The 26,430-nt window shown below is 43.9% G+C and overlaps 2 protein-coding genes across 5 annotated transcripts; both read right to left on the bottom strand.

Moving 5' to 3' along the window:
- Positions 1-4: 4 nt before the first annotated feature.
- On the bottom strand, positions 5-16,831 carry LOC309398631 (vacuolar fusion protein CCZ1 homolog). Its single transcript, XM_081965714.1, has 15 exons — positions 16,364-16,831; positions 14,167-14,264; positions 13,313-13,406; positions 12,633-12,707; positions 12,414-12,461; positions 11,891-11,974; positions 10,163-10,338; positions 8,263-8,344; positions 8,035-8,096; positions 6,317-6,428; positions 4,911-4,944; positions 3,194-3,311; positions 2,160-2,318; positions 1,207-1,334; positions 5-303 (listed from the first exon to the last, which is right to left on the bottom strand). Exons 1-15 carry the CDS (start codon positions 16,472-16,474, stop codon positions 248-250), a joined length of 1,437 nt encoding a protein of 478 aa, XP_081821840.1. The 5' UTR covers positions 16,475-16,831; the 3' UTR covers positions 5-247.
- A 1,008-nt stretch (positions 16,832-17,839) lies between these two features.
- Positions 17,840-26,106, bottom strand: LOC309398643 (parvalbumin, thymic CPV3-like). Of its 4 annotated transcripts, none has more exons than XM_081965730.1 (5): positions 25,919-26,106; positions 24,166-24,315; positions 20,103-20,235; positions 19,154-19,263; positions 17,840-18,961 (listed from the first exon to the last, which is right to left on the bottom strand). In XM_081965730.1, the coding sequence occupies exons 1-5, from the start codon at positions 25,983-25,985 to the stop codon at positions 18,936-18,938; spliced, it is 486 nt and encodes a 161-aa protein (XP_081821856.1). In that variant the 5' UTR covers positions 25,986-26,106; the 3' UTR covers positions 17,840-18,935. The 4 variants fall into 4 exon arrangements, with proteins under 4 accessions (XP_081821856.1, XP_081821857.1, XP_081821858.1 ...); XM_081965731.1 differs by having other exon boundaries at positions 25,836-25,932; XM_081965732.1 differs by lacking the exon at positions 24,166-24,315 and having other exon boundaries at positions 25,919-26,104.
- Between the last annotated feature and the right edge of the window lie 324 nt (positions 26,107-26,430).

The following is a 26,430-nucleotide window of genomic DNA, read 5'->3' as shown; positions in this document are numbered from 1 at the left end:
CAGGTTTCATTCTGACCAATTTTAATCCATTTGAACATAAATACATTAAAATCTAAAAAACAACAACACCAGTTTGGTCTGGGAGCACAATGGTTTTCGCAGAAAGTGTATTCTTACAAAGCAAGTATTGCTTTACTATTGTCGTTAGGCCAGTCAGGAATACGACTCGATGAACTGGTCCCAGTAAACAACTTACACCTGTTGGGGGGTCTTGAAGCCACCTTCAAAGCGGGACAGCCGCGGCTGATCAATCCAAGAAGAAAATATTGTTGAACTGGGTTGCACAAAGTTTCTTGACTTCTTCTGAAAGGGAGAAAGGAGGAGATTTGAAAGCTTAAAAGAACTAAGTGCTGTTCTTGAAAAGTTTTTCTTTCTTTAAATAATTTTTATCAAGCTTTTTACAAAACAAAACATAAAAAAACCACATTTATATCCATTCTTTCCAATCCTGAGACATCAGCATATCCCATTTTGTTTATCGTCATACATACTTTCCATTCGTTTTCCATTTGCTATTTCCTCTTTACATTTACAATTCCTATAACCTAATATTACATATTCTACTTTCATTCGTTATTCCTGTTCTCTAATCAATAATACCATTTGTCCCATACTGTATGGTATTCTTTATCTTCTTTATCTTGCAGTTTAAAAGTTAATTTGGCCCCCTCTCTGCCTCCGACACAGAGCCCTCATCTGAGCCTTCCTCAGACTCCAGGACTGGTCCTCCCCAATCTCCTCACTGTCCCAATCTGTTGCCAGCTTTGCTGGCCGCTGGCGGGCCACAGCAGCAACCTAGGACTAAGGAGAAATTTCCTGACCATTAGAACAATTAACCAGTGGAACAACTTGCGTCCAGAAGTTGTGAATGCTCCAACACTGGAAGTTTTTAAGAAGAGATTGGACAACCATTTGTCTGAAATGGCCTAGGGTCCCCTGCTTGAGCTGAGGGTTGGAGTAGAAGACCTCTAAGGCACTTTCTAATTCGGCTGTTCTGTTATGCTACACATAACTGAGCCAAATGCCAATTCTAGGCCAGCCTCACTCTCATCTGCTTTTCCGTCTATTTCTTGTGCCACAAAACTTACAACCGCTCTTCTCGCATGCTTCGCGACGATGGTTCTAGATTGAAAATGACACTGAACAGGCAAATGATTCGTATTTCCCACCGAGGTTAAAGCCGCACAATTTTTAAGAGTTCCTTACCGTTCACTTCAATCAGGTTGGCGTTTTTCTGGTTCAAAATAACGTACAGTTCCCGCTGATCCGACTTCTTGCCGACAATCCAGTAGTCGCTCATGGCTTTCACGATGATTTCTTCGTCATCGTCCACCCTTTGAAGCAAGGAGGAGATCAGATTCCGATGAAAGAAACTATCTGGGGTTGAACTAGGGTTGAATTGAGAGATGCTTGATGCTCTCTGAGATGGGTTGTTTTCTTGCAGACCTTTCATGACCCAACTAGGTAACATTATCAATGTCAGAAGGGATTGGGATTTCTGGAGAGGAGGAGGACTGTGGGGTCCTTGGTGCTCTCTGAGATGGGTTGTTTTCTTGCAGACCTTTCATGACCCAACTAGGTAACATCATCAGTGCTAGAAGGGAGTGGAGATAGTGGAGAGGGAGAGGAGGAAGGGGAGGACTGTGAAGTCCTTGGTGCCCCCTGATGTTGTTGCAAGCCCTGATGTTGTCACCTAGTTTGGGTAATGAAACATCTGCAAGAAAACAACCAAGGCGGGAGATTAGATTTCCAGAAGTATGGAAAACTCAATTAGAAATAAACTCGGGGGTTGGGAGATGGTAGCGGAGAACCGGTAGCGGAAACTTTGAGTAGTTCGGAGAACCGGCAAATACCATCTCTGGCTGGCCCCGCCCCCATCTATTCTCTGCCTCCTGAGTCCCAGCTGATTGAGAAGAAATGGGGATTTTGCAGTATCCTTCCCCTGCCATGCCCACCAAGCCACGTCGTCCACAGAACCGATAGTAAAAAAAAATTGAATCCCACCACTGGCATTGTTGGAAATGCCAATTCCATTGAAAAGAGGCTTAAGGTAAGTCATGAACAAACATGGGTCAAAAAAGGAAGCATTATCCATCCCACATCTCAAACGATTAGGAGAGCGATAAAATAGCTAGCGGAGGCAGAAGGAGGCAGATCACCTCGTAAAATCGTTGTTGATATCGCCAAGGATCTTCATCAAGTCAGGATGGACGGATGTGAGGGAGAAACTTGACGTTCTCCTCATGTGGATGGTACTCTTCTCGGCCAGGTTCATATGATTGAAGTAGATAAATTTAAACTGAGGCTCCTTCTCGGACCTAAGAAAGAGATAAACTGAAGGATTAAAAGAGGCACCATACCTCTTTCTGCAAACAGGATGAAGATAAAGGTAAAGGTTCCCCTCGCACATAGGTGCTAGTCGTTCAGGACTCTAGGGGGCGATGCTCATCTCCGTTTCAAAGCCGAAGAGCCAGCGCTGCCCGAAGACGTCTCTGTGGTCATGTGGCCAGCATGACTAAACGCCAAAGGCGCACGGAACGCTGTTCCCTTCCCACCAAAGGTGGTTCCTATTTTTCTACTTGCATTTTTTACGTGCTTTCGAACTGCTAGGTTGGCAGAAGCTGGGACAAGGAGCTCCCTCTGTTATGCAGCACTAGGGATTCGAACCGCCGAACTGCCGGCCTTTCTAATCGACAAGCTCAGCGTCTTAGCCACTGAGCCACCGCGTCCCTTTTAGGATGTCACTTGTGTTGGGGACGTCAATGTCACTCATGTCGGGGATGCCTGTGGTGACTCAAGCGCCCTGCCAGCGAAAACGGGCTCACAAGCTGTGTTTCCGCCTGCGGTGGCCTCCTGCGGCCCTCTTCCAGCGAAAATGGAGCTCGAGAGGCTGCCCGTGGCCCTTGCAAGCTCCGTTTTCGCGAGCAGAGGCACCGCGGGCTGGTCCTTCTCGGTTTCAGGGAGACCCCCGCAGGCCAGACCTAAGCACCCCGTGGGCCTGATGAGTTTGACACCTCTGTTCTACCGTAACAGAGTCGTAAGTCAATGCTTCTTTTTCTTTCCCTCCCTCCCTCGTTGCCCTCGTATTTACTTTTGTATTTTACAGTAGTTTATAACTTAATAAAAAAGTGCAGAGGCACAGGTGCTGTTCCCTTCCCCCCACCAAAAAAAATAGTTTAAAAAAGGAACTGACCCCGACACCCTTTTCTTGAGGTTGTACTGTTCGCAGATATCGGAAGCTAAGACAGTAAGCTGCGGTCCCACGAGGCTATCGAGTCGGCGGCAGAAATCCATCGTAGGTTGCACAGAGGCTGGGAAAGAGTTTGGGGGGGGGGGGTGGAGAAAAGTGAGAATCGTCCCCCCTGATGGCAGATCGACATGGCACAGAGGGACAATCCTTACATTGACACCTGCACAAGGCAGGGGCTGCAAGGCCCAGACACACAAAGGGACCAGTTTCCAGAAAGATTTGGCCTTCCCAAGTTATCTGCCAAAGGTAAGGAATCTGAAGGGCGCTAGTCCGATCTGAGTTTTCACTACTTCCAGAAAATGCAGAGCATTTAAAAAATATATATCATCCTAACCGTCTGCTCCCGTGAGCAGATATACCCGATTGAGGGCAATTTGAGTGTGAACACTTGCAGGCGATTGTTCAGGGTGAGGGTAGTAAGAGTCTCAGAGGCACAATGTGGGGAGAGATGATATTTATGTGTTAAGATTTTCATCCCACGTTTGTTAACCAAAGTATTAAATTAATTTTAATTAATTAAGTATTAATTAAAGTAACCCATGGCTATGAAGATACCTAATAATTGTCCTACTCCTCTTATTTTTCCCCATAACAACAACCCTATGAGGTAGGTGGGTAGGGCTGAGAGGGAGAGAGAGAGAGAGAGAGGGACTCTACCCAGAACTCACTGCCTCCTGGTGATTGGCCCAAAATCACCCCGTTCGCCCTCATGGCTAATCTGGGACTAGAACTCACTGCCTCCTGGTGATTGGCCCAAAATCACCGAACTGACTTTCATGCCTAAGACAGGACTAGAACTCACAGTCTCCCAGTAACTGGCCCAAAATCACCCCGTCTGCTTTCATGTGGGACTAGAACTCACCGTCTCCTGGTGATTGGCCCAAAATCACCCAACCAGCTTTCATGCCTAAGGTGGAACTAGAACTCACAGACTCCTGGTTTCTAGGCCAGCACTTTAACCAAACTGGCATATGTAATAGAGGCTGGGCCAGGCCCAGCTACTGGTTGGGCCCAGGAGTTTTATTTGATTTACTTAGGGGTGAAATTTTTTATACAATACAATACAATACAATAGTAGAGTTGGAAGGGACCTTGGAGGTCTTCTAGTCCAACCCCCTGACTAGGCAGGAAATCCTATACCGTTTCAGACAGATGGCTATCCAACATCTTCTTAAAGACTTCCAGTGTTGGAGCATTCACAACTTCTGGAGGCAACTTCTCTTCCACTGATTAAATGTTCTCACTGTCAGGAAATTTTTCCCTCAAAGCCCCCTTTTTTATGGCTATTTTAGGATTGATGCTACATTGCTGAGTTTAAAAAAAAAATAGGAAAAAGCATTCTAAATTTGATCGTCACAGCTCCAGAACCCACAGTCCCTCCCCCCACCCCCCCAATTTAGGTCAATCTTTACTTTATGATTAAAGTTTTATTATTTGATGACTCGCTGACAGACTGTGGCTCTTGGAAAAGACAATATATATATTGTCTTTTTCTCTTTGGTGTATAACAGGAAATAGTTCAAACAATTCTCTCATGGCAAGATTCTGGAAATAGACCATCGCAGCTGATATCCGAACAACCGTGGAGAATGTCCAAAGGGCGGGATATGGGGAACCGAGACGGGAACGGTGATTTCAATTCTTATTATTTGATACTCACCATCAATCATGAAGCAGACAGCTGCGCTCATTGCCTGAAGGGGACAAAAGGTTGATCATAAACCAGCTGTTTTTGAGCTATCGCGTTACTTTAGTCTGGCTTTATGGCTAAAGGAAGAATGTTGGCCCGAGCTAGCATGACCAAGACTTCCGAGTTTGATGGATTTCTCTTGAGATGGAAGGAGAACTTTGATTGCGGAAGGGGAAGATCTGGGACCTCCCAAAATTGGGCTCCAGCCACCATCAAACCTACCTGGCGTGGCTAAGGGGTGAAGATAATGGGAGTTGTAACCAGGGGGGAAGGCTAATGGGGGTTTGGGCGATCCTCTAGCTAGGATTTTGCCCAGTTCAGCGAACCCCCAAATGCCACCGCTGGCTGGCCATGCCCCCCCTCCCTCCCTCTCTCCCCCAGGACTGGTCCGGCCGAACTGGTAGTAACTTGGTGGCCTGGGTCGCTGGAACCGGCAGTGACCCAGGACTGCCACGCTCCCGAACCGGTCTTCCTACGGCGGCGCCATCTTGATTTTCGGCTCTGCGCATTGGCAGAACAACTTCCTTTGCAAAAATGTAATTTTATTTCATTTTTTAAACATTTTGCGCGTGCACAGATCTTATGGGGGAAAATGCGCACGCCCGCGGAACGCACATTTGGAGTGCGAGTGAGTGAAGCCGACGTGCACACCATTTTTTTTGCACACTGAACTGGCAGTGATGCTGGCAGCAACCCAACCCTGCCCCCAAGAGTCTCCGTACGGCCAGTTCACCATACCAGGTAAGTGAAGGGCCCCTACTGGAAATTCTGGAAGTCCGGAAATGGGCCGGGGAGGTCGTTTTCACCCTCCCGTAGGCTCGAGGAAAACCTCCGCAGCCCATGGAGGGTGAAAACGCCCCGCCCCCTCACAGGAGGCCAGCATGGCAACACCCACCATGGCCACGCCCACACAGCAACGGGGCAGCGAACCAGTTGCTGCAGTTTTCGAAGCCCACCCCTAGTTGTAACCCCACAAGCATAGGACCCTCATCTCAGATTCACCATAATTGCCATAAGAATTCATCACCTAAGCCAGTGTTTCTCAACCTTGGCGACTTTCAGTCCTGTGGACTTCAACTCCCAGAATTCCCCAACCTGGGGGATTCTGGGAGTTGAAGTCTACAGGACTTAAAGTCGCCAAGGTTGAGAAACACTGATCTAAGCCAAAGGCGTCGAACCTTGGCAACTTTTAAGACCTGTGGACTTCAACTCCCAGAATTCCCCAGCGATTCCATTCTTGGGGGGTTGAAGTTCACGTTATCTTACGAGTTGTAAAGTTTTAGAAACAGAGGTCTGGGGCACAGTCCCTTTCCATCCGAATTACTGAATTCTCTGGAGGATCAACACCACCTCTTAAAGAGAATTGAGGAGGTTACCTTATACACCATCAAATGGAGCTCCTCGTAAGCACCCTCCGTGTTCACAAATATTTTGGGGAACCTGCATTTTGCATCGGGGTCATTCAGGTTCAGAGGTCCAGTAAGGAACCTAAAAAAGCAAAGATAGGATCTTTTCCACCGGCGACTCTTAAGACATGGGTCCAAATTGGAAAATACCAGATTTATAGCTTTCTAACCCAAGAAATCCAGCTTTGTTTTATAGACCTGATTCCCAAATGGATTACTTCTCCATTCCTTTGCTTTCAACATACATCAGTTGTGGATAAATATAGTGTTTTCCCAAAGATAAGACTGGGTCTTATATTAATTTTTACTCCAAAAGATGCATTAGGGCTCATTTTCTGATTTGTTGTTGTTGTTAGTTGCGAAGTCGTGTCCGACCCATCGTGGCCGCATGGACAACGTTCCTCCAGGCCTTCCTGTCCTCTGGAGTCCATTGAAGCTCACGCCGACTGCTTCGGTGACTCCATCCAGCCACCTCCTTCTCTGCCATCCCTTCTTCTGCCCAGCATGAGGCTCTTCTCCAGGGAGTCCTTCTTCCTTCTCATTAGGTGGCCAAAGTCTTTGAGTTTCCTCTTCAGGATCTGGCCTTCTCAAGAGCAGTCAGGGTGGAACTTCTCTAGGACTGACCGGTTGGATGGCCTTGCAGTCCAAGGGACTCAATGCAGGAGTCTTCTCCAGCACCAGAGTTCAAAGGCCGCCATTCTTTGGCGCTCAGCCTTTCTTATGGTCCAACCTTCACAGCCATCCATTGCAACGGGGAAAAATCACAGCCTTGACTATACACACTGTTGTTGGCAGGGTGATATCTCTGCTTTTAGTATGTTGTCTAGATCTGTCATAGCAAATCTATTTTCTGGCTAGGTCTTATTTTGGGAGAAATATGGCACTACATGCATCCATCTGGCTGACAATTTTAACTGCGGATTTATTTTGAGGTAGGACTTATATTTCGAGCGTCCCTAAAAATCATGCTTGGTTAGGTCTTATTTTCGGGGAAACTGGGTAATAGCAGATTAAGCAAAGCAGACTTGAAGACAGCCAATCTTTAGTAGCTGCGGATGTCACTTGGCATGAGGGTGAATAAAGATAAAAGCAAAAGGTTCCCCTTGCACATATGTGCTAGTCATTCCTGACTCTAGGGGGCAGTGCTCATCTCTGTTTCAAAGCCGAAGAGCCAGCGCTGTCCGAAGACGTCTCCGTGGTCATGTGGCCAGCATGACTCGATGCCGAAGGCTCACGGAACGCTGTTCCCTTCCCACCAGAGGTGGTTCCTATTTTTCTACTTGCATTTTTTAACGTGCTTTCAGTTGGCAGAAGCTGGGGCAAGTAACGGGAGCTCATTCCGTTACACAGTGCTAGGGATTCGAACTGCTGAACCGCCAAACTTGTGATCCACAGGTTCAGCTTCTTAGCCAGTGAGCCAAATTGGAAAGGCCGTATCTATGGGGAGAAGCCAGGACTTTCAATTTTCTCCTGTTTGCGGAGGACTTTGTTATTGTCCATTTAAGGAGGTTTACGTTTTCCGAGCCTTGTATTAGGTTCTTTCGCTGTTTCAAAATGGCGGAAACCAAGGCCGCCAGTTCTCAGCAGCTGGTGCTGGTGTGGTGGGAAGGGGCACAAGCAGGACCAGGGACCCTCAGACCGAACACTCCATTGGGCATGCAAAGACAGAAGAGAGAAGGAATGCCTACCTTCCATAGTGTTGCAGATTTCTGGATATTTCTATATGGATGGGGGAATCTCTTCCGGCCAACTGAAACGGAAGAGACAGTCGAGGAAAAAAATGAGGTTGTTTTTCTTTAAAGCAAATGAGGCTTGCTTCTCTTTAAACAAGCCTCATTTAAACAAGGGTTACTGCATGTTCCGGGGGAAAGCGGGGGGGGGGGGGGGGGGGGGGAGAGACCGGACACCCAGCTCACCTCAGGTTCCATGTGTCTTGGAAAGAGAGAGGTGGTGAGATATTTGTACAAAATCCTCATGTCCTCTTGTTCCAATCCACTCCTGTTGAAGTTAAAAAAGGTAAAATGTTACATCTGTCCAATCATGTTTTTAGGGCATGGTGCTTATCTTCCTTTCTCGGCTTTCTCAGGAGCCTGGGTTGTCTGAAGACATTTCTGTGGTCATTGGCTATACGCCAATGATAATACTGTTATCTTTCCACCAAAGTGGTACTTATTTATCTACTCGCATTCGCATGCTTTCGAATTGCTAGTGGTACCTATTTATCTACTCGCATTTGCATGCTTTTGAACTGCTAGTGGTACCTATTTATCTACTCGCATTTGCATGCTTTCGAACTGCTAGTGGTACCTATTTATCTACTCGCATGTGCATGCTTTCAAACTGCTAGTACTTATTTATCTACTCGCATTTGCCTGCTTTCGAACTGCTAGTGGTACCTATTTAACTGGTCAATGTGCAGAACTAAAGTAAAATGCATCCCTCCATCCTGAAGTCAACGCTTTATACCGCATTAAAACCTGGAGGAGTCTCTACAGAATCCCATTCAAATCAGTAATTATTTTAGGCAGGGTTCTCTCCGTCGGTTTTTATCTAAGCCTCTTCTCTCGGCTCCTTCATCACTTCTGAATAGGAAACCTTTTGAGCGCTTGCTCTGAAAAGTGAAACTGGAGGCACCTGGCAGCTGTGCCGTGTCAATAAACACCCTGAGAGCAAACACAGCTGAAGAGAAGCCTTTTTGGTTTCGGTTACAAGCTGCAGTCAGTCCCCTTTTGTTTCTGTTTGAAACCCAACATTTTTTCTGTGTGAGGTCAAAGAAAAGAGGGGGGGGGGACTCAGCTACTGTTCAATGTTAGGCATGGACTTTCTTTCTTTCACAACTGAAGTTGTTCTTCCAAGTTTGGGGGGGGGGGGAAACGAAATCTAAGATTCTGGGAGGCTGAGGATTGGATTAAAAACAAATGTTTCATCCTTTCTCTCCTCCTGGCCTGCAGTTGGCACAATGACGTCCTTATGTCCAGAATGATGGCTGCTGTTCAGCTAGTCCCGTGCTCAAAAACTGCTCTACATTTAGGCAACAAAAACGGAATGCACAGGTACAGTATAGGTGATACCTTGCTCAGTAGTAGTAACGGTGAAAGGGATCTTGGAGTCCTAGTGGACAACCATTTAAATAGGAGCCAGCCGTGTGCAGCAGCTGCCAAAAAAGCCAACCCAGTTCTAGGCTGCATCAACAGAGGGATAGAATCAAGATCACGTGAAGGGTTAATGCCACTTTATAATGCCTTGGTAAGGCCACACTTGGAATACGGCATTCAGTTCTGGTCTCCACGATGTAAAAAAGATGTGGAGACTCTAGAAAGAGTGCAGAGAAGAGCAACAAAGATGATTAGGGGACTGGAGACTAAAACATATGAAGAACGGTTGCAGGAACTGGGTATGTTTAGCTTAAGAGAAAGAAGGACTAGGGGAGACATGATAGCAGTGTTCCAATATCTCAGGGGCTGCCACAAAGAAGAGGGAGTCAAACTATTCTCCAAAGCACACCCGTTCTTCATATGTTTTAGTCTCCAGGCCCCTAATCCTCTTTGTTGCTCTTCTCTGCACTCTTTCTAGTCTCCACATCTTTTGTTACATCGTGGTGACCAAAACTGAATGCCGTATTCCAAGTGTGGCCTTCCCAAGGCCTTATAAATGGGTATTAACCCTTCACGTGATCTTGATTCTATCCCTCTGTTGATGCAGCCTAGAACTACATAAGCAGAGTTCTGTTTATGTAGTTTATGTTGATGCGTGTATGCCACATTCCACCGGGATAGCCGTCTGACTGGTGCTCCTCCGAAGCGTTCCGGGGCTCACCAGATCAGCTGATCGTTGTACAGGAAGGCCGTGTACTTGACGAGACTTAAGCTCTCCTCCATCTTGTTGATGAACGACTGGATCTTCAAGTAGGTCATCTTATCTAGCGGGAAGAAGCTGATGCCGCAGAAGACGTCCAGCAGGTCGCAGGACTGCAAGTGAAGCGTTTGCAAGTACTGGAACACAAAGAGGAAGGGAAGGGTCCTGAGAAGAGGACAATCAGCAACGAGGTGGAAGGACTCCGTTACGGTGGTGGTGGTGGGGTGGGGGAGCAGCGTCGGAAGAGCTGAAGGACCCGATAAGGGACAGATCGTCATGGGGAAAATGTATCTAGGTGGCCGCTAAAAGTCGACACTGACTTGATGACACATAATCAGTTGATAAACGTTCTTCCGCTAAACAGTTACAGGAGAAAGTAAGCGCTAAGATCAATTTTTTAAAAAATCTAGTGGATATTATCACTTGTCTTACTATAGAATCTCGCCAGGGTTCTAAATTTTCCTTCCTTCCTTCCTTCCTTCCTTCCTTCCTTCCTTCCTTCCTTCCTTCCTTCCTTCCTTCCTTCCTTCTCTCCTTTCCTTCCTTCCCTTCCTTCCTTCTCTCCTTTCCTTCCTTCCTTTCCTTCCTTCCTTCCTTCTCTCCTTTCCTTCCTTCCTTCCTTCCTTTCCTTCCTTCCCTTCCTTCCTTCCCTTCCTTCTCTCCCTTCCTTCCTTCTCTCCTTTCCTTCCTTCCTTTCTTCTCTCCTTTCCTTCCTTCCTTCTTTCCTTTCCTTCCTTCCTTCCTTTCCTTCCTTCCTTCCCTTCCTTCCTTCCCTTCCTTCCTTCCCTTCCTTCTCTCCTTTCCTTCCTTCCTTTCCTTCCTTCCTTCCTTCCCTCCTTTCCTTCCTTCCTTCCTTCCTTCTCTCCTTTCCTTCCTTCCTTCCTTCCTTCCTTCCTTCCTTCCTTCCTTTCCTTCCTTCCCTTCCTTCCTTCCTTCCCTTCCTTCTCTCCTTTCCTTCCTTCCTTCTTTCCTTTCCTTCCTTCCTTCCCTCCTTTCCTTCCTTCCTTCTTTCCTTTCCTTCCTTCCTTCCTTCCCTTCCTTCCTTCCTTCCTTCTCTCCTTTCCTTCCTTCCTTCTTTCCTTTCCTTCCTTCCTTCCTTCCTTCCTTCCTTCCTTCCTTCCTTCCTTCCTTCCTTCCTTCCTTCCTTCCTTCCTTCCTTCCTTCCTTCCTTCCTTCCTTCCTTCTCTCCTTTCCTTCCTTCCTTCCCTTCCTTCCTTCCCTTCCTTCTCTCCCTTCCTTCCTTCCTTCCTTCCTTCCTTCCTTCCTTCCTTCCTTTCTTCCTAACCCATTATGTGGAGTCCTGGGCATTCTCTGAGCGTGGTTGTTTTCTTGAAGATGTTTTATGACCTAACTAGGTAACCTTATCAGTGCCAGAAGGAGTGGGGTTTGTGGAGGAGGAGGAGGAGGAAGAGGAGGACGATGACTGTGGAGTCCTTGGTGCCCTCTAAGCTGGGCTGCTTTCTTGCTGAAGTTTCATGAGCCAACTAGCACTGATGATGTTCCCTAGTTGGGTCATGAAACGTCTGCCAGAAAACCACCAATCTCAGAGAGCACCAGGATTCTGACATTTCAAACCTGAGCTACAAATATTCTCTTCTATCGGCAATCCCTTATATATTTCTCTAGTAGAAGTACTAACACCTTAAACATCCACTTGTTATTCAGATAAAAAGAGGGAAAATGTCTTACCCGATGGAAGAATTTCTCCAGTCTTTCTTTCAGAACCCGGACGCCTCCATCTTCCATGGCTTTTCGGAATGTGCCATTAAAAAGCTAATCATGATTTTCAAGGGGAAAAAAAACCCAATGGGTTAATTAAATCATCACTAATAGCTTGTTTTGCTAGATGTAAACACTGAACCGATGCGAAAAATGCGAGTAGAAAAATAGGAACCACCTTTGGTGGTTGTGCCGTCGGACTTTAGTCATGCCGGCCACATGACCACGGAGACGTCTTCAGACAGCGCTGGCTCTCCGGCTTTGAAATGGAGATAAGCACCGCCCCCTAGAGTCGGGAACGACTATCACGCATGTAAGGAGGAAACTTTCCCTTTATCACTTAGGAGTTTATCTGCATAAAGTTTATAACAGATGACAAACACTGTATATTTCTGAAGGCTAATGGGAGCAAAGTATTCCATTTTACTTTAGGGAAATAAAGGCTGCTTTACCCACTCTAAGCTTAATAAACAAATATTATAGTGAAGCTTACCTTATACATGTTGTAACATTGCTGTAACACCGAGCTATAAACTTTGTCCTGTAAGAGATCCAGAATCAGAAAGTCATTACCACAAAGGCAGACATCTTGACTGAGAATGCATTCAAACCGATTAACAGATTTACAGAGTTGGAAGGGACCTTGTAGGTCATCTAGTCCAACAACCACCAGCACCACCCCCGGCTCAAGCAGGAGACAGTTCATTCTTACCAGCAGCTCTTCTTCCTGGTATTCAACAACTGTTTTGCCATCTTTGTGTTTTTCTATCACTGGATTCCGTACGACCTTGAAAATGGTACATAACAGTTCGTTTAAGCAATTTTATTTTAAAATTCTGTTTTAGCTCCTGTAAGCTCTTTTGAGAAACTTTGGAGAGCAGCAGGCAAATGCTAATGAGCTGAGCACTTTGTTGGCTCCGGATAAGGGTCAATGGGATTCATTTGTGGCTACATAGGGATACTAGGTTGATTCCTCTTTTGACTCCGCCTTCAGATGGCACCATTTCTTCTCCTACAAATTCTGATCAAACTGGAATAACAACAGTTATTCCACCAGACTCCTGAATTTGTTTCACTGCAACCACCAATTCTAACAATCATAGCTTAAAAATGTGGCCTTTTTTTATTTCTTTGCCTCTCCTATCTACCCCCCACTGGAGTACAGACTGATAGCATGGAAGGTTCAATTATTCATCTGTAAACTATTCCAGAGACATTTTCAGCGTAAAGTAAAAGGTATAAAAATCTGAAAGGACATTTAAAAAAATTACTGAAACAAATGCCTAAAAGGACAGCATCATGCATTTATATAGACAGCATGCAAATGCGAGTAGATAAATAGGTACCACTAACAATTTGAAAGCATGCAAATGTGAGTAGATAAATAAGTACCATAACCATCCAGAAGTTTTCTTCTGGTTCGTTGAAGAACTGTCTGTTTTTCTGGGTATGTAGTGATTTTGCAGGTTTTGTAGGACTGAAGGTCCTAAGAAGAAGAAATATTTTATGAATTAGCAGTTTAAATAGTCATCAGACCAGGGGAACATTACATAATCCATTATTGTTTTGATTTTCCCCATAAAGGAAGAACTATTAATTCCCCCATGTTGTCTGACCTCCTCGCTTAAGTAATATGTAAACAAATCAAGATGGAACCGGAGAAATTTAGCTTAAACCTTAATTAGCCAAGAAACTCAAAGGGCAATTTTAGTAATTCTTCTAGCCTCTGTTTTTCACAGGGTTTTTTTTGGGGGGGGGGGGGGAAACAAAACAAATCAGAAAAAAAGAAAGTAGGTACATTGTCTTGGGTGAAATACGGGATCGGAAGCATCAATAACAAGCCTCAAGAACATCAGGAGGACATGAGTTATGTCGTCATTACAGAAATGAGACAATTTAATATTTTTGGCCAAGGTTCATGCCACTGGTCCTACCCACGCTTTTCACAAATGCCTACTTGGGGGATGTTAACGTGTGAAAAAAAATATTGTATGAACCAAGAATGAACAATTTCATGGTCAAGTCATGGAAAGTGTAATTGAGACAATTACAAAGTTGGACAGTCTTAGCTACTGTCCCCAGTGCTGACTGGGGAATTCTGGGAGTTGAAGTCCACACATTTCAAAGGTCTAATCCGATCACCATCAAATGGGCAGTCTTTTTTTTTAATCTGGAAAGAGCCAAGGAAGTTTAATTGTTTCCAAATAAATGAAATACTAGACATGCAGACCTAAGGAGTGTGATACCTTGTAAACTGAACAATGGCCTCACATAATCCAACATTTCTGATTTTTTCATTTTTCTCTGCTTCATTTGGGTAATAGAAGAGGATCTTTTTTTCTTCCTGGAGTTAGAAACGAAACACCTAATTCATTATTTTAAATACATCAGCGCAGCACCTTTAAATACAAGGCCTTCACAACTTATTGCATTTTACATATTAAGCTATTTTAAATTAATTCACAAGTCTATGAATAGGGTCCTTAAAAGATGCATGGTGCTAAAATGTAAACATTCTGAAATATATCTATTAGGTTTTTTTGTGAAAAAGAAGGAACTTGCATGTATGCAGACACAGAAAAAGAATAGATGTGTCTATGTACATGTATGCAATATGTACATGCATGTAAGTTACGTGTATCTTAGGGGAAAAGGTATAGTGTGTGAAAAAGTGTAAGGGACCTGGGAGGTCTTCTAGCCCAACCCCTTGCTTAGGCAGGAGACCCTATGCAGGTAGTCCTTGACTTACGACCACAATGGAGCCCAAAATTTCTGCTGCTATGCGAGACAGTGGCTAAGAATCTGAATTTTGATCTTGTGAGAATAGAGATGATACCACAGTCTGAGAAACAGTCATAAGTCACTTCTACTGACTGCCGGCTGCCTGCAATTTGGCAGTTCGAATCCCACCAGGCTTAAGGTTGACTCAGCCTTCCATCCTTCCAAGGTGGGTAAAATGAGGACCCAGATTGTTGGGGGCAAGAGGCTGACTCTGGAAACCGCTTAGAGAGGGCTGTAAAGCACTGTAAAGCGGCCTATAAGTCTAAATGCTATTGCTCTTGACTCAGCCTTCCATCCTTCTGAGGATGGTAAAATGAGGACCCAGATTGTTGGTGGAGATATGCTGACTATAAAACGCTTTACAGAGGGTCCTCTATCATCCTGGGCAGGTGTCTGTTCAGTCTCTTCTTAAAAGCCTCCAATGATGGAGCATTCCTTTGTTGTTAGTTGTGAAGTTGTGTCTGACCCAATGTGATCCCATGGACAACGTTCCTCCAGGCCTTCCTGTCCTCTACCATCCTCTGGAGTCCATATAAGCTCACACCAACTGCTTTGGGGACTCCATCCAGCCACCTCTTTCTCTGCCATTCCTTTCTTCTTTTGCCCTCCATCGTTCCCAGCATGAGGCTCTTCTCCAGGGAGTCCTTCCTTCTCATCAGGTGGCCAAAGTCTTTGAGTTTCCTCTTCAGGATCTGGCCTTCTCAAGAGCAGCCAGGGTTGATCTCCTCTAGGACTGACCGGTTGGATCGCCTTGCAGTCCAAGGGACTCAATGCAGGAGTCTTCTCCAGCACCAGAGTTCAAAGACCTCCATTCTTTGGCGCTCAGCCTTCCTCATGGTCCAACCTTCACAGCCATCCATTGCAACGGGGAAAACCACAGCCTTGACTGTTGACTGCAGGCTGATGTCTCTGCTTTTTAGGATGCTGTCTGGCCTAATGAAGGCAAATTCTCCACTACATCTCTAGTTCGGATGGATTTATTGGCTTATGACGCATTTCACGACTGTGGGAAGGGATTTTTCTTTTTTTTCAAATGTGCATCTAGCACGCCTTCCCTGGTTTGCTTGCCCCGTTCAGATGGATGGCCTTCACCTCAAAGCCCTTAACCGTGGCCATATTACGGTCCAACCTTCCCAGCTGTCCATTGCAATTGGGGAAAGCATAGCCTTTGACCAGAGGTCTTCAAACTTGGCCACTTTAAGGCTTGTGGACTTCAACTCCCAGAATTCTCCAGCCAGCTCTGCTGGCTGGAGAATTCTGGGAGTTGAAGTCCACAAGTCTTAAAGTGGCCAAGTTTGGGGGACCCCTGGCCTTGCCTATGACAACCTTTTATGGCAATTGTGCAAATAGTCCCCGTACAACAAGCACCCCCCCCATCTACGTCTTTCCAGTTTGTTACACACAACCACAAAACAACAACCTCCCCCCACAACCCCAATTGTGCATTCACACACCCCATACAGTCATGCAGGCCTTCCCTCCCTCCCTCCCGGTTGGGCCTCGGCCTGTCCTGAGAGAAAAGGCCGCCCCTTCGTTCCGTCCCTCCGCTGAACTTGGCCGTCAGAGCCGCCCCCGCCGAGGAAGGCCCGGCCGGCCCTCCGTCTCCCCCGCCCGCCCGTCCTGACTGGAGGGTCCCCGGCTCTCGTTCTCTCGCCCGCCCACCTCGCCCTCTCGCGGGCCCAGCCGCGGGTTGTACACGAAGAAGCCGAGCAGGGACGGCGCCAGCAGCTTCTCCGACCCGGCCCCCGATTCTGTCGCCGTCGCCGAGGCCATCCTGCCGGAGGGGGCGGAGCAGAGCAGCCCTCGCTTCCTCCTCGTCCGCTTTCCTCGGCTGCGGCCTGCCCCGCCGCCCCGAGCCCCGGCCTCGCCTGGCTCGCCCTGCCGCTGCGCGCGCTGTGCCCAGCCCGGGCGAGAGGGGGGCGTCTGCAGCAGGCAGGCCGAGGCCGGAACGGGCGACGAAGGGAAGCGGGAGGATGCGGTCGCCTCGGGACTGCTCTGGAAGAGGAAAGGGAAGGGAAGGGAAGGGAAGGAAGGCCTGGGCCGCCCAGTTCTGCACTGGTTTTGCCATGAATGAAGTTTATTAAGAGTTTTAAGGTGGACATAAGAACTTAGGCGAAGGAGGGAGAGAGGTCGGGAAGGAGAGGAGGAGAAGAAAGAAAGAAGAAAGAAAGAAAGAAGAAAGAAAGAAGAGAGAAAGAAAGAAGAAAGAAAGAAGAAAGAAGGAAGGAAGAGAAAGAAAGAAAGAAGAAGAAGAAGAAGGAAGGGAGAGAGAGAGAGAGAGAGAGAAGAAAGAAAGAAAGAAAGAAAGAAAGAAAGAAAGAAAGAAAGAAAGAAAGAAAGAAGAAGAGGGAAAGAAAGGAATGGAGGGCTGGAGGAAGGGAAAAAAGGAAGGAAGGAAGAAAAAAGAGAGAAGGGAGGGAGGAAGCAAGGAGGAAACAAAAAGGAAGAATAAAAAAGAAAGAAAGAAAGAAAGAAAGAAAGAAAGGAGGAAGGGAGGGAGGAAGCAAGGAGGAAAGAAAAAAGGAGGAAGGAAGAAAAAAGAAAGGAGGGAGGGAGGAAGCAAGGTGGAAAGAAAAAAGAAGGAAGGAAGAAGAAAAAATGAAAGGGAGGGAGGGAGGAGGAAAGAAAAAGAAAAAAGATAGGAAGGAAATGTGGAAGGAAGGAAGAAGAAAAAGAGGAAGAAAGAAAAAGAAGCAAAAGCATTGCGAGGAAGAAAACTTCCAATTTCCTCTGCAGCAAGTACGATTGGAGAATTTATGAAATTATTTTAAAAGCTTATTTTTGAGCTTTTATCATTGTTTACAAATATTCATCAGTCACAGCTGATTAATGCATTTTTTCCCTATTTCATGCAGAAAATTTATAAGGGGTTCCCAGTCAACAATAAATAAACGAACAAACCCTTTCCGATAATCAAGGAAGTTAATTTAATCGTCTTTGCAATAATAGGAGTTAATGGTGTGCTATAAACTACTAGGGCTTCTGCCTTTTTCCGTCACCAACTAGCAGAGGTTCAGCAGACGAGCATTGCCCCATTTCCTTACTATATTTGTTTTCATTTACTATTTGCATTGTTGATGGGACTTCGATAAAGTTTCAGTAAAATATATTTTAAAAAAAGAACGGAGTCGAAGAAAGTGGGATTCAAACATGTTTATTTCTGCGAAAAGGCAAAATTGTTGCTGCTGACAATTGCAAATGCGAAAGATAGGTTTTTTAAATCAGATTTTTATACTGTTTGCGTAAGAAGATTACAGTTTCATTCATTGGTTATTTACCGCTTCCCGGATTTGCTTATTATGCATGGTCTACAGTAATCCTCCACCTAATGACCATAAATGAGCCCAAAATTTCTGTGGCTAAGCAAAGCAGTGGTTAAGTGAGTTTTGATCCATTTTACAACCTTGCCGTGGTTGCTAAGTGAATCATAGCAGTTGTTAAATTGCAGTGTAACACAGTCGTGTTCAGTCAATCTGGCTTCCCTGTTGACCTCGCTCGTCATAAGGTCGCCAAAAAAGGATCCCATGACCCTGGGACACTGCAACCGTCATAAATACGAGTCAGTTGCCAAGCGCCCAAATTTTGATCACATGACCATGGGGATGCTACAACAGTTGTAAGTGTAAAAAAGGGTCATAAATCACTTTTTTCCAATGCTGTTGTAACTTTCAACTGTCACTAAATGAACTGTCGCTGTTCTATCCGTCGTACCACAGAGACAATGACTCTGAAATTATCTTTATTCGGTGGCTTGAGTGAATTAACGTTTGGAAATTGGACAGGAAGTCCTCGAGATACGACATGTTCAAAGGTGCAGCAGAGGGTCCCAAATGACATACAAATCTGTTTCAAAGTTACAACGGCTGCAATGCCTCTGTGGTCATTCATCCTTATGACCAACCACAGGGATGCTGCCTACACCTCTGCCTCTCTCCCCTCCATCCCACTCCATGGAGACCCAAGAGTTGGGAAGGGGGAGCATGGAATGACTTGGGGGCGGTGGGGGGGGGGCTTGGGAGGACCAGAGCAGGGATATGGGATAAGCTTCAACTAACAACTGTCACAACCTGTTATGGCAGGCTCTGTTACGGTCGTATCTTGAGGACTACCTGTAGTAGCACACCACTGAATAGGAGGCAAAGCATAACAAAGGATCCTTGGGTTTGGAAGTTTCAAGAGAACTCTTTTGGGGCAGCAGAAGTTCTTCCATCACGCAAGCCATTTCTGGTCTTCTTTAGGACACTACCATCTCCTGGAATTCTGTAATAAAAGGAAAAGCAGTTGGAAGGTTTTTGAGTGGGAAAAAACTCTCCAATAGAAGAGTTGAAGTAGAACTACTGTACCACTTTCATATCCAGAAGTTCTAAACTCTTGATGGAGATCATGGTTGACTTGCACAAAATGTATAGTCAACAATAAATTGTGTGCCCGAACGAGTCAACCAACTCATACCTTCAGCCCCAACTTTCCCATCTCCATCGTGGTCTCCTCCTGCCAGAAATTTTTCGATTTCTGTCCCTGTTAAGAGGCGAGCCTCGGGCTGAAATCTCTGGAGGAAGTATCTAGAGAGAGGAGAAGAAAAGCAATGTCAAGTGCGGATATTCTTTTGAGCCGAGTTGGTAAGTAATGGGTGCCAGACAAAACTCTAGCTCAATGTTTCTCTACCGTGGCAACTTTAAGCTGTGTGGACTTCGATTCCCAGAATTCCATGCTGGCTGGGGAATTCTGGGAGTTGAAGTCCACACCACTTAAAGTTGCCAAACATTTGGCATTTTGTCTTTTTACTTGGCTTTCCACTAAGTCTTTTATCAATGTCTTATTTTGATATAATGAGATATATGATGAGAGACGTTAGTATAGCCATGTGGGTGGAGCCAGGAGTTCAAGAAATATTCTTACATGCGTAAAAAGCTTTTAAAATTCAAAGATGTTTGCCTTTTATACCAAAAGTTTTCTCACTGTGTAGATGCAATTTTGAACGAGAAACCGGAGACCTGCATTGCAGACAATCCTATCAGGAAGGATTTTATTTTATTATATTATTTTATTATTTTATTATTTTTTTATTATTTTATTATTTATTTTTTATTATTTTATTTTATTATTATTTTATATTATTATTTTATTTTATTTTTTATTTATTTCATTTTATTATTTTATTATTTTATTTTATTATTTCATTATTTCATTATTTTATATTATATTATTTTTTAATTTTATTTATTTTATTTTGTTATTTTATTTTATTTTATTTTACTTTACTTTACTTTATTTTATTACTTTATTTTATTTTCAGACTTTATTTGGGCTCCACGCCCCCCAAGTAAAGACAACGAGGATTGTACCCACAGTACTCACAATATATTTAAAGAAAGAGAAGAACATTGTGGAGCTTCCTTACCTTAACTCGTCTTCTTCAATAAATCCACTTTGATTGCGGTCTAAGATTTTGAAAATGTCCTTGATTTGGTTGTTGCTCTTTTGGGACATCCCAGTAAGCTGGAAGAATTTTCTGTAGTTGAAACTATCTGGAGCTAGGAGGAAAAGACAAAGGAGAAAAAAGGACTACTGTGAGATAGAACTTTTGAGAAAGGAGGATAACTTATCCTCTTCTTCCTCCTTTCTGCCATCGTGGGCTTATATCTAAAATAAGAGAATAACAGAGTTGGAAGGGACCTTGGAGGTCTTCTAGTCCCTGCTCAAGCAGGAGACCCTATAACAATTCAGACAAATGGTTGTCCAGTCACTTCTTAAAAGCTTCCACTGATGAATTTTTACTAAAGATGCTCGGTTTATAAAACCTCTATGTGCAATAAAAAGTAGACTCTGTTTGCACAGACACACTTCTTCCAACATGCTAAATCCAATCCCATCGATGACAACCACACACACACAAAATCCAAAACATGGACTGACAATTTTAAAAAAGAAAGCCAAGTCTATGGTGTGTGTGTGTCCTAGTCCACATTTGGACATGGGTAGAAGCCGACTGTTGTTGGTGACATAGAAAAAGCAGACGCGGACGCCAAAGGATTAAGAAGGAAGGAATGTGGATTTTGACTGATTTCATCAATGTGGTTTGCCAACTACTGATTAATCAATCAATCCTACATTTCCTCCTTTCTTTGATTTTAATTCATTTTGTTTTAACAGTTTGCACGGATACATTTCGGCGCGTCTCTGAGGTTGAATTCTGGGCCAAAAGATTGTTATTAATGTAGGTACACATTGAATGCAGCAACAGCAACAAATTAACACGATTCTCTGCGATTTCTCAGTCTTCCCTTTGGTGGACGATCTGTTATTATAATAGAGAGAGCAATATATCCTAATATACATCGACCAGACCACCATGCAGGAATACGTTGATACGCTCTTCTTCCACATAACATCCAGATGTTATCTAATGTATTTGTGGTATGGTTATTTTCTGATACCAATTGTTTAACCATAGCTCTTACTAAATTGCATAAGTGTAAACCATTTGTTTCAATGCTTTGTAATATAGTAGGACACCCCTGTGCTATCGGACAACCTCCCATGAGTTGATTTGTATAGCCAAATTCAGGATAATTTGTAAGATGTTAAACAAAGGTTTGATATGGGGTTGTTTAACACAAATGTTTTGTCACAATATTTTCCTACATACAAAGTATTCTTATTGCTAGTGGTATTAGTATATTCCCAACAATATGCTGCCTTCTCCTGAATACTACTTCCAATCGCTAAAGTTGTATAGCTAGTATGTTCTTTTTCCAGTATTCCATCTTATCCAAGGATGTTGTATCCAGCCAGTTTTGTTAAAAGGCACCGCATGTACCACGAGTCCTCCTTTTGTGTGTGTAGGAACATGCATACAAATCCAACTGTCAGTTCTGTTAACTATTCTTGAAACATTTTGAACATCCCACAGAAAGCGATTTTGGTCCCAAAGTCCTTGTTCTGGAATGCCGTCCTGTGGGGATAGCGTTGCCAAAGTTGGAGGGAAAAGACATGTAAAAAATAGACACACTACAATAGTGAGAGAGTTTGCATTTAGGCAAGAACAAGCAGCCACTAATAAGTTCTCTGGCGTTGGCTCCACATTTTGATCTTGTAACAATTGACTGGCTTGATCAGACAAAGTCTTAATTCTGCCCCCAAGTTGGCTTATGTTTCTTCCGAGATGCCCAGTCTCGATCCGTTTGAGGAATCTGCAGACTGAGGGAGAAGTGGGTATATTTTTCAATCCCTCTAAGGTTTTACACACCAAGCTGGAATCCACACAGGTCCTGTTGGAGCAAACACAGCAGCATATCCTCGTCCCCATGTTAACAGAGGAACCGGACCATGCCATTCAGGATTAGATAACAATCTATACATTACTTTTGGCTGAGGGTGACTCGTTCTATGGCCAAAGTGATTATCCACTGAAGTAGATAAATTTTTTATATTAAGATGATTTAGTGTGAATAGAACTTTGTTCAGCCATTCCTGTTTCCCAGGAAGGCCTACGGGATTTCCCCCTGTTTTTTTATGTTTTTCCAAAGCTATTTTAGGGTATGATTAGTTCGTTCTACAATAGCCTGCCCTGTGGAATTATAGGGAATGCCAAAAAAGTGTTTAACTTGCCATTTCTCACAAAATTCAGCAAAAGGTGTACTACAATATGCTGGACCATTATCTGTTTTTAAAGTAGAGGGTAGGCCCATAACAGCAAATGTCCTAATACAATGATTTATAACATGTTTTGTGGCCTCTCCTTTTTGCGGAGTAGCCCAAATGAAATATCCATTGGAACATGAGGATATTTTCAGGAGAAAAAAATCAAAATTGTATTCAGAGCAGACAAAAAAATGTAACTGCATAACTCTTATATGCAGATGAAAGAACACAACAATGAAAGGTAAAAATGCAGGAGCAGATCACCCGTTTACTCCAAATTTCTCAGAAGAGAGAGGAAAAATAAACGTTGAAAGTGAACAGAAAAACTTCAGCCACCATTAATGACCCAAAAGGAAGGAGGGAAAGAAGGAGGGGGGGAATGCACAGAGGCATTCACAGGTATACACACACTCATGGTAAAAATGAACAGACATTCATTCTCCCCGCCTTTCCTGCTTCCCTCCAAAGAATGAACCAGAAGGAAGAGGGGGGGGGGGAATTCACGCAACTGGATCTCTTCACTTATCACTCCCTGGGGCATCAGGGACACATGCTCACATTCATACTGCAATCAGACCTTCATGCTTGCTCATGCCAACCAGTCATAAATATTTCAGGAAGCTTTTTTTTTCTCACAAGCCACCAAGCTTCATTTTCTTTTATTAGAGGATCTGACCCTCTCTTCAGGTTTGGAAATGATAACTCACATGCGTACACACACATACCATTAAACAACCTTGCAACTTACTGTTTCTTTATATGAAAGGCTAAAAACTACATTCATACCAACTTTTACCATCAACATACCCACATTTGCATTGCAATTATTAATTTCACATACAAAAATCCCATTTCATTCTTTCTTCATGCAAAGCAGTTATTACAATTATTTCAGGGAGCTGTACATAAGCCAATGAGCTCCATTTTCTATTATTAAAGGATATCAACACACACACACATACATGCACAAATACCATGAAACAACATCTTCATGCCTGGGGGAGGTCCTGACATCTATCCACCCAGACTAATTTTAATGCATTGTTTCTTAGTTTTAATGCATCAAATAAATACTGGTAGGAAGATCCACATATGGGCGTAACCAGTTAACTGAACCTAAAAGCTGTTGTAATTTAACATAGGACCATGTATCCTCTATTTTTAATTGAGGAATTTATGGGTGTGAATAAGTCTGTAATAGCTTATGACCTAAATAAAGAAAAGGTTCTTTAACTTGTAGCTTTTCTGGTGCTATTTGCAATCCATAAACTGCAAGATCTTGAGTCAATTCAGATAACCAATTTTTGCTGCGCCCAAGAATCCTCCTTATTTAAAGTCATGGGCATATTTGTTTCAAATTGTATCATTATGACTCTTTCATAATCAGAATCTACAACCCCCGGGATTACAAAAATTCCCTGTTTACCAGCAGATTAGCAGGCAAGGAACCTTTCAATGGAGATGGCGTTAAGATAACAACTCCTGGAAAAGAGATATTTGTCTTCCTGATTAATTACATCAATTCTTGCACTGCCGTTTGTGGCTCCTTTGTAAGTATTAACAATTTGGCTGGGGCTCTTGATCCATCGGATGGTGGCCAGAAATCAGCAATTTTGTTGACAAAATCTTAATCAAAACTGCCTTCTGGAAGCCAAGTTTCTACTTTAGGACCAATAGAGTAGTTTGGCCAGATAAATGTGCAGAGGTTTTTTTTACTCAGGTTGAAGGCAAACCTTTAGTAGGAATTTCCTTCATTTCATACATGCACACACAAGGCAACACTCTCCTCCTCCCCCCAAAGGGAAAAAATCTATACTCACCAGAAGAGTACAATCTTCTAGGGCTAAAAGACATGAGAACAAGGTTCCTTCCCCCACAGAAAAGGCATTGTTGGAGGATTAGAGGTAAAGGGGTGTGGAGGGGGGGGTAGATAGCTTGCAGGCAGAGTTTGAAAAATAAAATCTCAGTTACTAAACAGAAAAACAGATAAACATTATGGGGATATCACAGATGAGAAATGGGGTCTGGATTCACATGCTTCAGGAAAGAAATGAACAGGTAAAATCATTTAGACACACAATAAATGCAAGGATGAAACTTTTCTTGCAAATGAATTTAAAACATTTCCTGGGTTGTTACTTTAAGTTATAGGGAAGGAAGGAAGAAAAAAAATTCTCTTTACTCTGTTTCTGCTGGCCAAACAGTCACAAAGTAAAGATTCCCATCCCCCTTCGCTCAGTTTTCTGGGCCCAAAAAACTGAGCGAAGGCAATTTCTCCCAGTATACTCTTTTCTTTCTTTGAACAATTTAGAATCCTTGTCTTTTTGGATTGGAGACATTTTAGTTGCAATTACCTTGAGGGTACACAAAGACTTAGACATACACACACAGACAAAGAGGAGATAACAAAACTCATGAGTTTCACAAACAAAATCATTCCCGCCATGAATCTCAGTTAAATTGGGGAAGGCACACATCTTAACAAACAAACCACGTGGTTGCATAGAAGACAGAAAAAGAGACAGACAAGAGGAAAAAAAGAAAAACCCACAACATTTTCCCTTTTCTTTTATACAATACAATACAATAGTAGACTTGGAAGGGACCTTGGAGGTCTTCTAGTCCAACCCCCTGCCTAGGCAGGAAATCCTATACCGTTTCAGACAGATGGCTATCCAACATCTTCTTAAAGACTTCCAGTGTTGGGGCATTCACAACTTCTGGAGGCAACTTCTGTTCCACTGATTAATTGTTCTAACTGTCAGGAAATTTCTCCTCAGTTCCAGGTTGCTTCACTCCTTGATTAGTTTCCACCCATTGCTTTTTGTTCTACCCTCAGGAGCCTTGGAGAATAGTTTGACTCCCTCTTCTTTGTGGCAACCCCTATATAAGTGCCTTTATATAGCCAAATTAATTTTCCTGCATCATCTTTCAGCAAAGCCCATTTCTCTACATATCTGTTTTGCTTTCTTTTTTTTTCATTCTGGCCAGGACAGGCACCTGCCTTTTCATCCCAGGCCCCCAACAGCTCCCCTAGGGGGTTTTCCCTGGCCACCCGCGAGCTACCGCTTCCCATGATCCCGCTCAGATGTGGGGCTCACTTCGTCCTAGCCGGGCTTGGCACTTCGTATTCCTGTTCTAGAAATCCTGCTCGAACTGCTCCAATTGGCTCCTTTGTAGAGACAATTGATATTGGAGCAGTAAGGGAACTAGTTCTACTAGCCTCAATGTATTTGCAGCCAGTAAAGCTCGTTGAAAATAAGGAGGGAGAGCGAATTCCTCCTCTGGGAGGGATTAGAGCGAGGAGGAGGGTGCCTTGAAGTCGAATTTATGATTCCCCATCTTCTCTATTATATCCCTGCATTGTTTCTACAACAATAAATATGCAATTGTTTTCCAATTTTTATCCAGTCCCCTAATTCCCAAGTTCCAGCCTCGGGATACCAGGGACATTGACAACCTATTTCACCTACTAAGTTTTCTAATTTACGTAGACTAACTCCTGTCACTTCATTACTGCAGCTTTGTTGCATGAACCTTCTGCGGAGCTGACAGTTCCCCCTCCATAGTCACGAAAAATTGAGAGCGAAGTTCGCAGTGGTGCACCTGGGCTCGTCCGGCCCAATGAGTAGGAGGGCATCACGTCGGGGTCACCAGATGTTGGTGACGTGGAAAAAGCAGACGCAGACAGGAGTAAGGTTGTGCTGGGAAGGCCACCGGATGGAAGGTACCCCGAAGGGCACCAACTCAGAACATTGTTCGGGGCTTCCTTTTATTGTCAAACTTCTCAGAATAGCAAAAGCTCATTGGACAGAAAATACACTTGTCAACTATTGATTGGTTTACAGATGCATGCTTTCCTCAGGAACACCTCATGATCACTTAATGGGCACTTCATGACTCTCTACTAGTTAATATTTTGCTGCATGGAATGTGATGTCTATGTGTACATTCCATTGTCTCTTTTTGTAGGCATAAGAAATTAAGGGCCAAAGGATTAAGGAATGTGGATTTTGAGTGATTTCATCAATGTGGTTTGCCAACTACTGATTAATCAATTAATCCTACAGACTGTCTTCAACTTT

The sequence above is a fragment of the Natrix helvetica genome (genome assembly GCF_964273705.1).
Source record: "Natrix helvetica genome assembly, chromosome: 13".
NCBI lineage: Eukaryota > Metazoa > Chordata > Lepidosauria > Squamata > Natricidae > Natrix > Natrix helvetica.
Note: the sequence above shows the minus strand (reverse complement) of the source record. Positions and strands in the feature narration are given on the sequence as shown.